General features: G+C 36.5%; 1 protein-coding gene across 3 annotated transcripts in view; it reads left to right on the forward strand.

The window, feature by feature from the left end:
- The first annotated feature begins 1,487 nt into the window (after positions 1-1,487).
- Positions 1,488-15,441, forward strand: part of mctp2b (multiple C2 domains, transmembrane 2b) — a 34,937-nt gene continuing 20,983 nt past the window's right edge. Inside the window, exons 1-3 of one of the 3 annotated variants that reach the window (XM_079588658.1) lie at positions 1,841-1,989; positions 9,195-9,717; positions 10,889-10,951. In XM_079588658.1, coding sequence (XP_079444784.1) covers positions 9,277-9,717; positions 10,889-10,951 — 504 coding nt within the window. In that variant the 5' untranslated portion in view covers positions 1,841-1,989; positions 9,195-9,276. Of the gene's footprint in view, positions 1,990-9,194; positions 9,718-10,088; positions 10,380-10,888; positions 10,952-15,441 lie in introns of those variants that run through there. The other 2 variants (XM_079588659.1, XM_079588660.1) reach the window with 2 other exon arrangements.

Here is a 15,441-nt window from a genome sequence, read left to right on the forward strand (position 1 = left end):
TTGAGGCAATTTCTGTTTGCAGATTTTAAGCACAGAGACAGCTTTTTATGGTCAGTATAGAGCAAACATGCAAAAAGTCTGTTTATATCCCAGTTAATGATAACCTTATCTCACAACTGGAAAAGATTGACAGCAGCCAGACTCATGTGAGACACTCTAAGGATTACAATCTGAACCATGTGACGGACAGATTACAGTAGCCTTGTATTATATGGGCCAAAGAACGACACCGTTGGGCGGCAAATAACAATGGGACAATATTTTCAATGGGACAATAAGTCTCTGTTCCTCCAGGGGGCGATTGGTGGCTCAGAGCGCCGAATTCTCCATTGAGACCCATTCAAATCTCAGTAGCATTTTTATGTTTTCTTGAAAATGTATACACTAAAAATTATAATCTTTTCAATTTTGTTTTAAATGTATACATGCCTCACAAGTAAAAACGCATGTCATCAATGTCTGTAAAATAGTTAAGCCATTGATCACAATCAACTGTGATTGGTCCATCCTGACAGAGCTGAGAAAAGTAACAGGTGTCACGTGACAACGCTGTGAACTTGCTAGCAAAGACTTTAAGGTGACTTTGGTGCTAGTTGATCAGAAGTCCGGGCTTTAAATTTATAACTGCGTAATGGCACTGAGAAACGATTATGTTGATTAAATACGCAATTAATAGTTATATTAACGTATTTATTTTTTAGACCCAGCCATCCTGACCAAATAAGGACAACTTCCGGGCTGATGTTGATTCATGATAATTGCCGTTCTACTCAGTAGTATATTCCTGCACAACCGGAGGCTGCAGTTTTAGGACCCCAGTTTTAGGACCGCAGTTTTAGGACCCTATTTTTTTGTGACAGCGCCACCTACCGAACTGGATGATATAGCGGCGGCTGCTGTTTCAGGACCGCAGTTCTAGGATCCAGGTGGTTTAGTTTGTACATAGTATCAAGATCCACCTTGATCCTACTCATTAGAAAATATATATATGTTTTAACAAATAAGATTATGGAATAGAATAGCTCCTGCAGCAGGTGGATTAGAGCAAGTAGCATCAAGCTACACGATACAATTTAAAAGATTAATATTAAACTTTTACTTAAAGCTCACTTTAAACCACCATCGAGTAAGATAGGATATTTGTACCATATTCCGGTCGCGGTTTAAAATGGGTTTAAGTCATAAAAAGATGTTGAAATATGGTATAATAAAGCAATTTATATGCAACTAATGGCTACACCTTGCTTGGCAATACTGTAAACATTCTTAATTCATATGAAAATACCCAAAATTGCACGAAAATCACACACAAACCACATATACTCGAAATCGTGCATTTATTAGCATCTTGTTTCAGGTGAAGAGATGTGTCTTAGCTTTGTTATCACGGATAACAGGACCGCGTCATGCAGAAGGGCAGGATTATTGTCACGTTGAACCACGTGAGATGATTGACAGCTGTACAGCGAATGAGACTTGCGTACATTACTGACGCAAATCAGGAAGAGGAGACCCAGATCTCTCTGTGTTCGCTGTTTGAGTTTTATCATAAACACTATCGAGTCTTAAATCTTTCTAATGATGCTCAGTTTGTCCAGATAAAATAAGTAAGAGTGTGATGTTTTAACGAGTAATGAATGTTGAACAACAATCTGTTGTGATTAACAATGTGATCTGTTATCTTTGCCGCGAAAGGGGTTAAATTTGTGTTTTCGGTAATCCAGTTCTGTAGGTGGCGCTGTCACAATAAACTAGGGTCCTAAAACTGCGGTCCTAAAACTGGGGTCCTGAAACTGCAGCCTCCCGTTGTGCAGGAATACCCTTCTCGTTCTACTCACTTGTTGTATTTCTGTAACTCATCGGTGTTGCTGCTTTACTCATGTTACTCGTACTAGAGTCGGAAGTTAGTGAAAGTACTGCTGTGAACACGTGAGATTTGGTCCCAAACGTCTTTGGTTTAAAGGAAATGGATTAAACGCTGCAACTCAGGTAGGAATATTCTGATATAGTGATTTATTCAAATTATTATTTATACATTCAAATGAATGAACGAAATGTTTGAATGTTGCACCATCTACCTGTTTGGACTGTCCCACAAGAAAATCTGCATGCATTTGATTGATTTCAATTTATTTTATGACACTTAAAATGTTTTTTTGTTGTTGTATAGGCTATATTGTTAGCACTCTTGTGACAGATAGATATGATTAATATAAATCCATGTGCTTCAGTTAGACTATCTGTTTGCATTTTGCACATTTTTAGTTGTCACTTTGTAGACAGTAATATACCCTCCACATTGTTTGAGTTACAACTTCTAGGCTACAGGAGGGACAATGTACAATCATCATGTTAAGTTGTCATCAGTAGGAGAAAATAATGTTGTTGTGCTATGTGACATTTAGCTTTCTTTCTGACATTTTTTAAATTTTTTTGAAATCTTGTGCTTTGAACGATCTTACAGTACTTTCCTTTTTACATAACACTGGAACAGGTTTCTCATGTAAATTACATTCATTGGTCTACATGTGTGGGAACCAAATATATGGATAGACAGACAGATATAGTCTATAGAATAATTTTGCAATTACAATTGTGGATTTGGGCCTGCATTCAGATTTCTTTCGCTTATGTTATTCCCATTATTTACAAATTGTCTAAAAATTTGGTCCAAAATATAAACATAGCAACCATATTGGGAGGAAACTAAACAAACTCCAGGTGTATATGTACAGATGGGTTGTAAATATCATAAAGCATTCGTCTGACAACTCCATGTGATGGGACGGAGCCTGACTGTACAAATGAATGTAGTGATCATCATACTAATGTCCATTGAACCAAGTGGACTCCATTTGAACCGATCCACCGTAACTGTTAGCTCAAACCTAACTTTACGGTCAGCTTTGTTTACTTAAAAGTTAATGATTATATGCAGTTTGAGTAAGCGGTTGTATCTCACGCCCAATTTGGTTGATGTCGGTGTGTCAGAGGCTGCATCCCAAATCACTTATAAAGTAGGCAAAAAACAGTATGTGACAAAAGAAGTATGACCAAATTCACAGTAGGCCTACTCACAAAAGAGTAGACAAAAAGTACCCGGATGACCTACTTCTTCCAGCGGGATTCTGAAGTGTGCATACAGTGGACACTTTACTATCCCATGAGGCCACGGGAGAGGACTTCTGAATTTCAGTAAAGTGACGCAACTGACTGTAGATGACATGATAATGACTACATGGCGAATGTTGTCTGTCCGGATTACATTCATACTACACACATATATATAACTTAGGCTACTTTATCTTCTTTTTTGTTGTTGTTGTTGTTTTTACCTAAGAGATGATAGCATAAGTTATGCTATCATTAACTGCAAAGTGAAAGTATTGATTGTAAAATATTGTACTAGAGGTTACAGTTCCTCAAGTAATTGTAAAACTAATATTATTAATAGTTCCTCAAAGTTTCTTCTAATATAAATTCAGGGTAACATACAAAACAGACTCAAATCTTGCTAGCTGAACCTTTTTAGCACGAGAGTTTTGAAATGATTTTCACAGTGCAAGAACTATCTGTGGTATGACTCAACCGTAACGGTGATATTTACCCAGCCATTTCCTCAAAATGCTTAATTTGCTGTAATCCAGGCCCTGACAATGTCTGAGAGACTGAGTGGCGGGATGCATCCCAGGCAGGCAAGTCAAGATTTGCATCCATGGCAGAGTTTGAGTTATTTTTTTGGCATGTGAGCATGATATCCTGCAGCTTTAAACTTTAATCTCGAGTTCATGTTCACAGTATTTAAACCCTTAAGAACATTATGCAGCTATTGCCTTTAGACTTAATAATTCATATATATGCTGCCTACACTACCGTTCAAAAGTTTAGGGTCTGTAATATTTTTATGTTTTTGAAAGAAGTCTCTTATGCTCACCAATGCTGCCTTTGTTTGATCAAAAATATATTTTTTGTGAAATACTATTGCAAATTAATTTTTTTCTCGATTGTTTACACACATATTCTCAGAACTCTACACACAAATAAAAAAACACACACACAATGGGCAGAACCCCTCAATTCTCCTGCAAAATGAAACTTTACATTAAAAACAATGTTATTTCTTCTCAAAATGGTATTTTGTTTTCAAATAACATGCACACACAAACCATCATATGAATAGACATTTATAAGAACCAGTTGAACACTGATGTGCTCAATGTAAAACACTTCTTCTCCATTCATCACAATGACGCAGGCCTTTTTTTTTTTTTTTCAGTGTTACACTTACTACAGACAGTACATAAGTGTGGTTTAAAATATTTGAGAATATTGTTTTTATACTCAGAACACACAAATACACGGAAACGAATATATTTAATTTTTCCCACAAAAACAATGTACACAGTGTACACCCCAACCAACACAAAGTTGCACAATCACATACAGTGGTTCTACATACAAAACAACAGAAGCATTTACTGTATAGTTACAGTAAAAAAAGAAAAGAAATGCTGCATCCTCTCTTCTGTTTCAGTCTTTTATGCTAAAGCTCTGATTGCTAATTGTAAAACTGTGTGACGTGTGATGAGTCAGTGTGCATATTTGAATGGCAGTGTGTTCCTTGTGAAAACGAGATTTTCTGCATGAAAAGTGTGCCAAATGCAGAGAATTGTGTGTAGTGTTTTTAAAAAAGTGTGTTTTAGAACTGCAATTTGAGTGTAAAGCAGGAATTGTGCTTGTAGTTTAGCAGAATTGGTTCAGGGGGTTGGTGAATGAGTTGCATATTGTGATCATTGTGTCTCAAGTACAAGTATTTGTGTGTAAACAATTGAGAAAAACTGTAAAATAACTGTTTTCTATTTGAATATATTTAAAAATGTCATTTATTTCTGTGATGCAAAGCTGATTTTTTTTTACTATCATTACTCCAGTCTTCGGTGTCATGTGATCCTTCAGAAATCATTGCTGATTTGCAGCAAGAAACATTTATTATTATTAATGTTGAAAACAGTTGCGCTGTTCTCAGTCGCTTTGGTGCATTTCTTAAATCAGAAATGAAATTCTCAATCAAAACTACTTGTTCAACCTCCACATCATCTAGTCACTTGTGCACATAATAAAAGCAGTTTTTCATTCTTTTGAACAAGTTGCGATTGCTTTGGTACATTCATGCAATTGACTATGTACAACTGTCTGCGGTTTTCTACATTTATCAGTTGCTAATGCCAAGTTGCTCAAAATGTATTAAATAGTTCTCTGTGAATTAGTCTTACCCCTCGAAACATTTAGTCATTATAAGTCAAAATGGTGATCTAGTTGTCATAAACTGTCAAGCATATTTCTACACATTTCTATTAGACTTTTTGTAAATGTGCCATGAATTGCTGAATTGTGCAGGTCAATCTTGAATTTCACTAATGAAGAGAATGTAGATCAAACAATGAAAACCCAGTTTTCTTAAATAGCTCAAAGTTGCATCTCATGAACCTTCATTTGGCAAGCATATATACAGTGGTGCATGCAAAAGCAAACTTCTGCCTAGTTCTAATGTTGTATTTTTGTTGTATTCTAATAATTGTATATGTTCATTGACATAAATACTTACTTTTGAGAGATGAACTAAATATGTTGTGTAAGTTACAGGCTTTTGCAGGTAATCCAATCAATGTGTGGTGCTGTTTGTACGAATCGTTTTGAGAATGCACATACTTCTTTGCAAATATTAAGGATGATTTGAGAAATGCACCATAGCGACTGAGAAAAACTGTAATAGAAAGTTCAAAAGAACAGTGTTTGTTTGATATAGATTATTTTAATGTCTTTACTGTCACTTTAATCAATTTAATGCATCCTTGCTTAAAAAAAAAAAGTTAAAGGAACCGTATGTAAGAAATGTATTTCAATTTATCATAAAATGGCTCTGATATGTCAGTAGACATTTAGAAATCATGTTCATTTCAAATACTTATATCACTGACAACAGTAGTCCGGCCAGGATATTGTCATTTAAAAGTGAAGTTGCAGCCCTCAACTGATGTTGATGTTGTCATGTTGTGTTTTGGCCTGATGCGCCACCCTCCACCTATCTACCAATCACAAAGTCAGTAGTGTTTCGGCATCCGGGTTGCCAGCTCTGCTCTAGTCTTGCCATTGGAAGCTCCTTGTAGCAGCCTACGTTCCTGCTGGATCCGGCAGCCTATCTGGCAACCTCGAGTCAGGGGGGAGGGCGAGGGGATACACCGCTCTACAGTAATTTGAAAGTGTTTGCAGTACCAGTTTTGGCCACAATCTTACATACGGTTCCTTTAAATTCTTTAAAATATATAGGTCTATATGAAAACTTCAGATGCAAAAGCCTCTAAGTCCGTCTAAAGTTTTTCTTGTAATATACATTTTTTTAGCAGGCTCCTATAGGTTTAGTCTGGCTCGGCCCTCCTACGTACTTCCGCTCAATTTTTATTTTCCTTCAGTACTACGTCTGGGTTTGTGGTATATTCGTGGGTTTTCTATAGTCAATTTTTTTACCGGTCCAATCAGCTAACAGAGGGAGTGGCTGAGTTTCGTTGAAGTTTCGTCACGACCAAACGTCAGCGATTGGTTATGGCAGATCCAGAGCTCTGGGCAGATCCAATAGTTTTAAACTTCAACAGAGTACCCGCCTTCAAGGAAGTTAACGCTCGTCAATGGAGAGAGGCCAGACTCTCTGTACAAATGAAATGTACGAGAGTCTGGTGGGACCAGGCTAATAGGTTTCTACCGAAGTACCGGCATTTCTGAATAAGCTGAGGCTGGGATTTAGTGAGTTTGAAGTGAAAGTATTTGATGAGCGTATATGTGCGGAGAGCATTCACTCAATATTATTATCTCATTTTGACATAGGTGGCTTTTAGAGGCTTTTGCATCGAAGGTCTTCATATAAATCAAAAATCTTACTGACTCCATACTTTTGAACAGCAGTGTATATTTAACGTATATTTTGAATTTATTTCTATGAAATCGTTAAAGAAAATGAATAGGAAGGTGAAAAACAACAACAACAACAATAATAATGACAAACAAAATTACCAGAAATTGCTGAACTTGGTTGTCAAAGCTTGATATCAAAATCTAGATATCACTTTCTGTCTTTTTATGACTCGCACACATGGCCTATTTTGACAAGTGCAGCTTAAAGGATTATTTTTCAACAGTTTACTGTCTAGTCTCTTTCCCGAGTGTTTTGAAATGTCCTGGAATGGTATTACGTGGTTATAGGGTGTTCTGGATGGCCAGGCAAAAATCATGATGCAGAGGACAACATCAAAACGTAGCACCTCAATCAAAAAAGTTGAATATTTACTTGGGTCGGGTCGGGTATGAGCAATAATAATAGTGAAGCTTGACTTAGCATACACCTGTCTCACCTATCTCTTTTTCATTATCACTGGTGTGTCAAAAAAACCTGATGTATAGCTGTAAAGTCAGATTATGCATCCACACAAAGACACAGGGATGAGCTCGTGGCTTGAATTACAGCCACAACGTGTTAGGCCGGTTTAAAACAAATGAAATGAAATCAGTCCTTGACACTGGCACTGTGGACCATGAATCACACACAGTGCAGATTGATGGTCTCGAACTTGTATGTTCTTCATTGATTCCACCCAAATCAATATGAAGGTACAGTAAATGTTTGGTCACTTGTAGATGATTCATATATTTTCCGTTGTTTTAGACTAGGCTTCCCTGAGCCTCTAACAAATGTAATTTATTTATATATACATATATATATATATATATATATGTATTTTTTAAACCGCATTTTGCTACAAATATTTCATAGTTATGCATGCAGATTTAATATAATCCTGTATGCTTGTTTGAATTGAGAAGCTACACGGAATATTTGTACATTCATCTGTGTCACAGCACAGGGACATTTAAAAGGAACTAGTGAAGACAAAAGGTTGTTGAAATGGATATTCAAACTTATAAACAATGGTAAACACTATACTTTACAGGCCGTGAGACTATTTAAAAAGACTATTTATGAAAATTGCATTTTACCTTTGCTTGAATAGCAAGTCACGTTACATAAATGAACAAAGCAGATTGACACATGACAGTGTACTGTAAACAGGGTACTTTGCACTTTATTTGTGGTCATTTGACAACGATTTTCCATGAGTGAAAGTGAAAAAAAAAAATCATAGTCATGCAAGTTCATAAACTCACTGCAGTTGACTTTACCTGTTAATACAAGCAAACAGTGCATGTAAGCCTAGATACATTTTTCTTTATGTTCAGCATTATGATTTGCTGTTGTTTTTATTTGTTTTATTTATTATTTTATTTTCTCTGGAATTATGTGCACCGATGAATTATTCTGAAATCCTTTTAAGGCAGATTATTTAGCCTAACTCAATCTCAGAAAACTGTTTTATAACATATGTTTAATTTGAACCAACAATAAACTCGAAACAGGTGTGGTGGTATCATAAATTTGGATTCTTCACCACTGAAGAGCTACATTATACTTTTCAGCAAGGAGTTGTTAACATCACTTTTTTTAAAGGAATTAAACTCGCCCCTCTCTCTCTCTCTCTCTCTCTCTCTCTCTCTCTCTCTCTCTCTCTCTCTCTCTCTCTCTCTCTCTCTCTCTCTCTCTCTCTCTCTCTCTCTCTCTCTCTCTCTCTCTCTCTCTGAGTAAGGGGATTATGTCTCTTGTTATCAGGCAAACCTTGTGTTCCTCTGCGGGACAGATTAAACCTGGTTAAGCCTATTATGCTATTCATTAATTTCAGCACATTTCCACTCCGTTTAAATGCTGTTCTTATTCAAATTAAGCGCGGTGCTGTGCACGATAGCATCTCTATTGATACTTGTAGCGACAAGTAGAAGATGCCTTGTATGACGATACATCGAACACACTGCCCTAGAGTGGTGCACTTTTAGTGTGTTTTTTTTCATCCGTTGTAAAATCAGGAACATGTGCTACAAAAGTATATTGGGTCCGTTTTCATTTCATGTTTAAACTGAAACTGCGAGTGTGAACACTTGCTTTCGTCATGGCATGCCATTGCCAAATTCAATGTGTGTGCAAATAATTCCCATGAAGCGAACCCTGCAAATGAGAGGGACTAATGCTAGGAAAATATATTGACAGTTTGTGACTTTTTTTTGTGTAATTTAATTTCTCGTATTGTCCTTTGCAGGTCTAGGTCAGCCAGCTCTATAGTGTGAGAGAGAGAGGCCTTTACGACCGACCTGCGAAATTCACCTTGTCCGCACCTTGTCATGGAGGACAAAAAGTCAGTAATGGACACCATACGCAGAAAAGCCAAACTCTTGCGATACTCACGGGTTGGCAACAAAAACTCCAATAAGACTGAGATCAGGGAGGAGTGCTTGCTGGAGGAGCAGGGCGTTTCTGTGGCAGACCTCCTCAAGCGGAGTCGGGCAAGCTCCCTAATAAACCTCTCCCACCAGCAGCCATCTGAAGTCCGGCCATCCTCCCTGTGCCTCAGCAGCCCAGCAACAGCCCTCAGCATGAGTCTGCGAAACATAGGGGGAGGAACCGGGCTGACCAGGCCGGTGGACTCGAGCGACTGGCCTTCGCAGGACTCAGTCACTGATTCCCCGTGTGAGGAGCAGAACATCTCCAACTCCACAGATGAGATGGATCAGGTGCTGCGCTTGAGGGACACACGGCTTCCTTCATCAGAGAGCTTTGCAGAGGTAAAGCGTGTGCGCGTTCTTGATCTTTCAGTTGGGTTAATCATCACGGGTGGGAGCTTTTTATGAGCACCCTCTCTAGGAAGACTGTGTTACACAAACCTGTTTGCATTTAATTCTTTTGGTGAACTTAGTACTTCCTCGTGTTTTTTTTTTTCATTTTTCACAAACTAATAGTACAACTTTTTCTATTGGAATGTATAACATTTGCATGCTTTTCTTGTAGATTTCACTGCTTTGGCATGCTGTCAACATTGTAATTTAATATTAGCTCAAGGGAAGATTGCAAAGCATCTCTCTATTGTGAAATGCAGTTCCTCTGAACATTAGCAAGTCATTACTACTGCAGGAACTTGTAATAACATTAAGCCCTAGAATGTGGTAACGCACATTTAGAGCAGGCCGGTGCTTCTCCATTTGTTTAAAATGCAAATGATCACCCGGGAAGTGTCATGCTACCTTTACGGTACTGAACGGCACAAAAAATAAACACACAAACAGAGATCTTTAATGGTCAGGTGCGGGTAGACGTTTTGTTAGCTATGTAACGCTGCTTCCTTCTGCATCGGTGATGTTTCTCTTTTATTGTAGTGGAGTTATCATACTGTATGCTTCATGTGGGCACCGCTTTCGTGGATAGTATGCAAGAATGTTTGTTTTTACGGGTGAGTCAGCTGCTTAGTTTTCAAGAGTTTGTGAGACCTTAAACATTGAATCACCTGACCTTTAAAGTTTAACTTGGGATTTTCAGTAAAGAAGGAAAACCCTACACTTTGCTTTGTTTGTCAAAGAACCTTAAAAGCTTTTAAATGAAATAATTTACTAGTGTTGATGCTCTAGCAATGTAAAGCCTTGACTGCTTTTTTTTTTTTTTGATTCCTTAGCCCCAGGGAACAGAACTGTTTAGCCAGAAAACATGCAACAAAGAACTTGAGGAATTAAAAAGTTAATTTAAAGTTAAAGTGTTAATCCACTGCTAAGGATTTTTTAATAAACGTATTAAGACAGATGATCTTCTGTTATTCTAGAAATATGTGCACGACAAAGTAAAACATTTTTCTCACTGTTGACCTCAAGAGATGGAGTGAAAAAAAATCTATTTACACCAGTGGTTTGTGAATTTGTGGCTTTTTTTTATCATTTCACTCTTCCGTTTGCTGTGTTTGGGAAACAGAAGTCGCATTACAACAGAAAGGATTCAGATACATTCTCCATACATGACAACGGGTACAATAGTGTAAGTATTCGAGTGTGTGTTTGTGTTTGTGTGTGTTTTGCTGTTTAGTCTACTATTAGATGATATCCAAGGACATAAAGTAGGGTTCATGCAGCTGAGTTGACATTGTACTTTAAATGCCCATGAAATGGACCATACTGTGCACCACAGTGTTCTTTTCCTGAGCTGACATTGAAGACTCAAGGTTTGCTTCCTCACCATGTCGAAGTTGAATAAAACATAGCATTTTACCATGGTAGCTGGTGATGCTCTTTCGTCATGAGAATTTGCAATGTAAAGATTATTAATTGAAATGTGGCATGCAAATGAATGTACTCTACAGTTTGGTGTCAGTAATATTTTTCTTTTTGTAAAAGAAATTAATACTTATATTTAACATCAATGGATTATATTGATCAGTAAATGTAATTTATAATTGTATAAACTATTTATATTTTAAAATAAATGCTGTTCTTCTAAACTTTTTGATTTACCAAAGAATCCTGAAAAAAAGCATCATGGTTTCCTATTAAATTAAGCAGAACAACTGTTTTCAACATTCATACTAATAAGACTTTTTTTTTTGAGCAGCAAATCATCATATTAGAATAGATTTATATTGGATCATGTGACACTGAAGACTGGAGTAATGATGAATTCAGCTTTGCATCACAGGAATAAATCACATTTTAAAATCTATGAAAATAGAAGTATTAAAATTTGTATCATATTTCACAATATACTGTTTTTACACTATTTTTGATTAAATGCAGTCTTCATGAGCACAAGAAAATAAAAAAAAACAATTAAATCTAACGCACCCCAAACTTTTAAACGAACGGTAGTGTAAGAAAAGACAATTAATATGCAAATATTACCTCATAGCTGTTAGATTATGAAAAATAATTTTAGCACTCAGTCAGTGTTAGTCAAAGGGAGATTAAAAAAAGAAGAAGTAATAATACATTTCTTAAAAGATTATAATGAAAAACTAAATAAAGCGTATATTTGGAATGTAGTAACTGGTTACCACTTCTTCTAGCTTTTTTTCACTATTTTTAATGACCATTTAGGTTTTTGCAGTTCACTAAATAGTCAAAATACTCATATGTTCATAAAATACTCAAAGAGTTCATAAAATGTATGTGTACAAATTATAGAGCAATGACAAAAACATTTGCTTAAAGGGGTGGTATAATGCCCTTTTCACAATATGTAAAATAAGTCTTTGATGTCCCCAGAGTGTGTATGTGAAGTTTTAGTTCAAAATACCACACAGATATTTTTATATAGCATGTTAAAGTTGTCACTTTTTGAGGGTGAGCAAAAAACACACCGTTTTGTGTCTGTCCCTTTAAATGCAAATGAGCTGCTGCTCCCGGCACAGGGGGCGGAGCTTCAACAGCTCGTGTCCTTTTTACCTCACACACACACTGAAAATTTCAAAAACTTTTAGCCTTTTATGTTCAAACCGGAGTCAGACAATGATGGAGAGACTCAAGAAGAAGCGACAACATGTAGAAGCAACAGGACATTTCTGAATGGTTAGTTGATGAATTTATGTAGCTTATGTGTAGTTATCTTCTAGTCATTGATTAGCATATTCTGTCTTGATAATCTATAAATCGCGTTCCCGGGGGCGGGGTTTATGTAAATTTTAGGGTTGGTGATGTCACTAACCCGGGAGGAATGTCGTGTAGTCCCTACCAGCCGTTTGTTGTAGTCCTTAAAAAACGATTTATTTAAAAGCAAATATCTCCCTTTGCTTTGAACTTTGAGCGTTGTAACTTTGCAGATGTTGTTTATGATCAAACAGCAACATTACACACTAACTAAAGTTAGAAAAGTCAAATACTCAACCACCCCTTTAAAATAGTTTTAATTATAACGTTACACTGCTGTCACTGTTTGAAATGTCAACTATCCAGATGGAGTGTAGTGTTCGAATGACCCATATGAACACTTGTTGTAAAAGGTTCTCTCATTAGGGGTTCAAGCACGTAGTGCTGAAACCCTATTGTTATTGTTAATTTTCCCATGATGCAGCATTCTCCTCTAAAACTGATCGGGCAGACCGAATCGTAAGTCGTAGAGACTTGAAACTTTGAGGGCTGGTAGTACTCACACCGCCTACAACGTCACCAAGGCCCCCAAATTTCGAGCAAATTGCGTTTTTTTTTTTAAAAAACCTACTTTTGCGAACTAGTCCCTGGTTTTTGGCCTGATCGGAACCAAACCACTGCAGAAATATTCTATGGAGTCAACTGTCAATAATCATCCAAAAAAATTCAAATTTAAATTTAAATTGACGGTCGCTAAGGGGAACAAAAATGTTTGATGGCACCAGAGCCACTTTTACTAAACCGGTTATAACTTGTGAACAGAAAGAGATATTTTCGCCAAACTTGGGACACATGTTCATGAGCTCAATTTGAGGTCACATGGAGGTCACATGAAAAAACATGGTGGCGATATAACAGGGAAAAAAATCATGAAAATGGCTATTATCGCACCCAACCGTTATTCTAATGAAAATTGGCATGCAGTGTCTTTGTCCAGGGTGCCATGATAATCTATGAGAACATTGGCGTATCTCAAAAAACTAGATCAGCACAATCCCCTGAAGAAGCCTTAAAAAAGTTTCAAGCCAGCATTTTTTCATGGGAGTGACCTCCTTACACTCCTGAATCCTTGCCGAGTCCAACAATACCAAACATGCCAGGTTTTGCCTTATGGTTTTTGTAACAGTGTCATTTAGAGCTTAAAAAAATTGCTGTTATCTTCGAAGCCGTTAGTCCAATCGAGACAAAAAAAAAACACTGGATATTTGAAAACATAGCTAAACAATAACGTCCAAATGTCAAAATTATGATTGGAACTGAAAAAATTATAATAATCCAATCAATGTCACCCATGGATCATTTTTATTCTCTCGTCTAAACTTCAAAACGAAATCACTTATTTACAACAAATGTGACATATATATGGACGCACATTGAGGACTACTAATAAAAGTGGTGGAGATCAGGCAAGATGTGGTGCTATAACTGTCAAAAAAACGTATAATTAAAAAAATATTTTTCCTTAGTAAATTACCTGTATTGACTGTAAAAGGTCTCCCATCTATAATATAAGTTTATTTGTTTATTTGGATACCCATTATCCACTACCTAGGCAGTGGCTTCTCTTCCTGGGGTCCCAACAATTAATGCAAATAGGCCTACTACATTTAATCAACAACAATCAAAATTTAAGTCAATGAACCTAACATTCATTCCAAATATCAAAATCAACAATTTACTATATCCCTTGTGCACTGTTAGTGTTCGATTTCTGTGTACACCCTTTATGGTGCGGGTCAAATTGACCCATGGATTCAATACAATTCCTCAAAAATCACACTATCAAAAACAACAAAGATTCAGGTACAGATTGTAAACTTTTAATATCAACATTTGTAAAACATTACAAAAAAAAAAAAAAACATGATTTATGAAAATGTTTTTTAACCAGTTTTTAAAAACAGTTTTGTTTTGACAATTTGATTATTATTGATTAACAGTATACTTTTTTTTTTTACGTTTTCATTTTTTTTTTTTTACATTTTATGCTTAGAACATCATAACTGAACAATTAAATTTAGCTGTATAATCAAAATAATGTTTACTTTTCCTAAGTTGGCTCAACTTTTGTTTTGTAGACTCATTTCATAAAGTCAAGAAGTTACTTCTGACATGATGAGCACACAGCAAGTGTGTGTTTTCTGCATATGAATTTCTTGCACTTCACACACGGTGCTGGTTTTGCTTTCGCACTTGGATGGGCACACCTCACGTCACAAGTGCCCTGCCATACATAACATACATGTTTTTATTTTGTGTCTAAACCGTTTCTTTTGAATAGCTGCCTATGAGGGTCAAATTGACACTATTAGTAATAGTACGAACGTATAGTAATTTTGTTTGTATATGTCAAAACACATCAGCATGTTGAAACTTTGCATGCATGTTCATGATTATAAATGAGAAAAAGTCACAAAATATCAAGAAAAAAACATAGGTTAACCAGTATTTCCAACAACTAGAAAATCGAAACGGGTCAAATTGACCCGCAACATAACACAAGGGATATATAGTGCTATTAAATGTTCCTTATAAAACTTGTAATATCAATGGTAAATCCTTCCATATTTTCACTACAGTCCGTTGTTTTGCAGTGGTTTTCGAAACAGTTAAACATCCCTTTTATGCATGCCTGGTGTTAAAATCATGACTAGCACTGCACTCGACCACACCACTGGGCAATAATCTAAGCTAGAACCATTGTTTGCACAATTTTAGAAATACAGTTGTAACCCGGGTAACCCAGGCCACCAGTAAATGACTTGAGAGTTGGAAAAAGTTAAGAAAAAGAAAGAAAGTGTACTACAAAGAAACGCGATTCATCCTATCACTGTGCTGCAGTGACTCACACCCCTGAGAGCCAACAGTAGCAGCATATATACGCCAGAA

The sequence above is a fragment of the Phoxinus phoxinus genome (assembly GCF_949152265.1).
Source record: "Phoxinus phoxinus genome assembly, chromosome: 2".
Classification (NCBI taxonomy): Eukaryota; Metazoa; Chordata; class Actinopteri; order Cypriniformes; family Leuciscidae; genus Phoxinus; species Phoxinus phoxinus.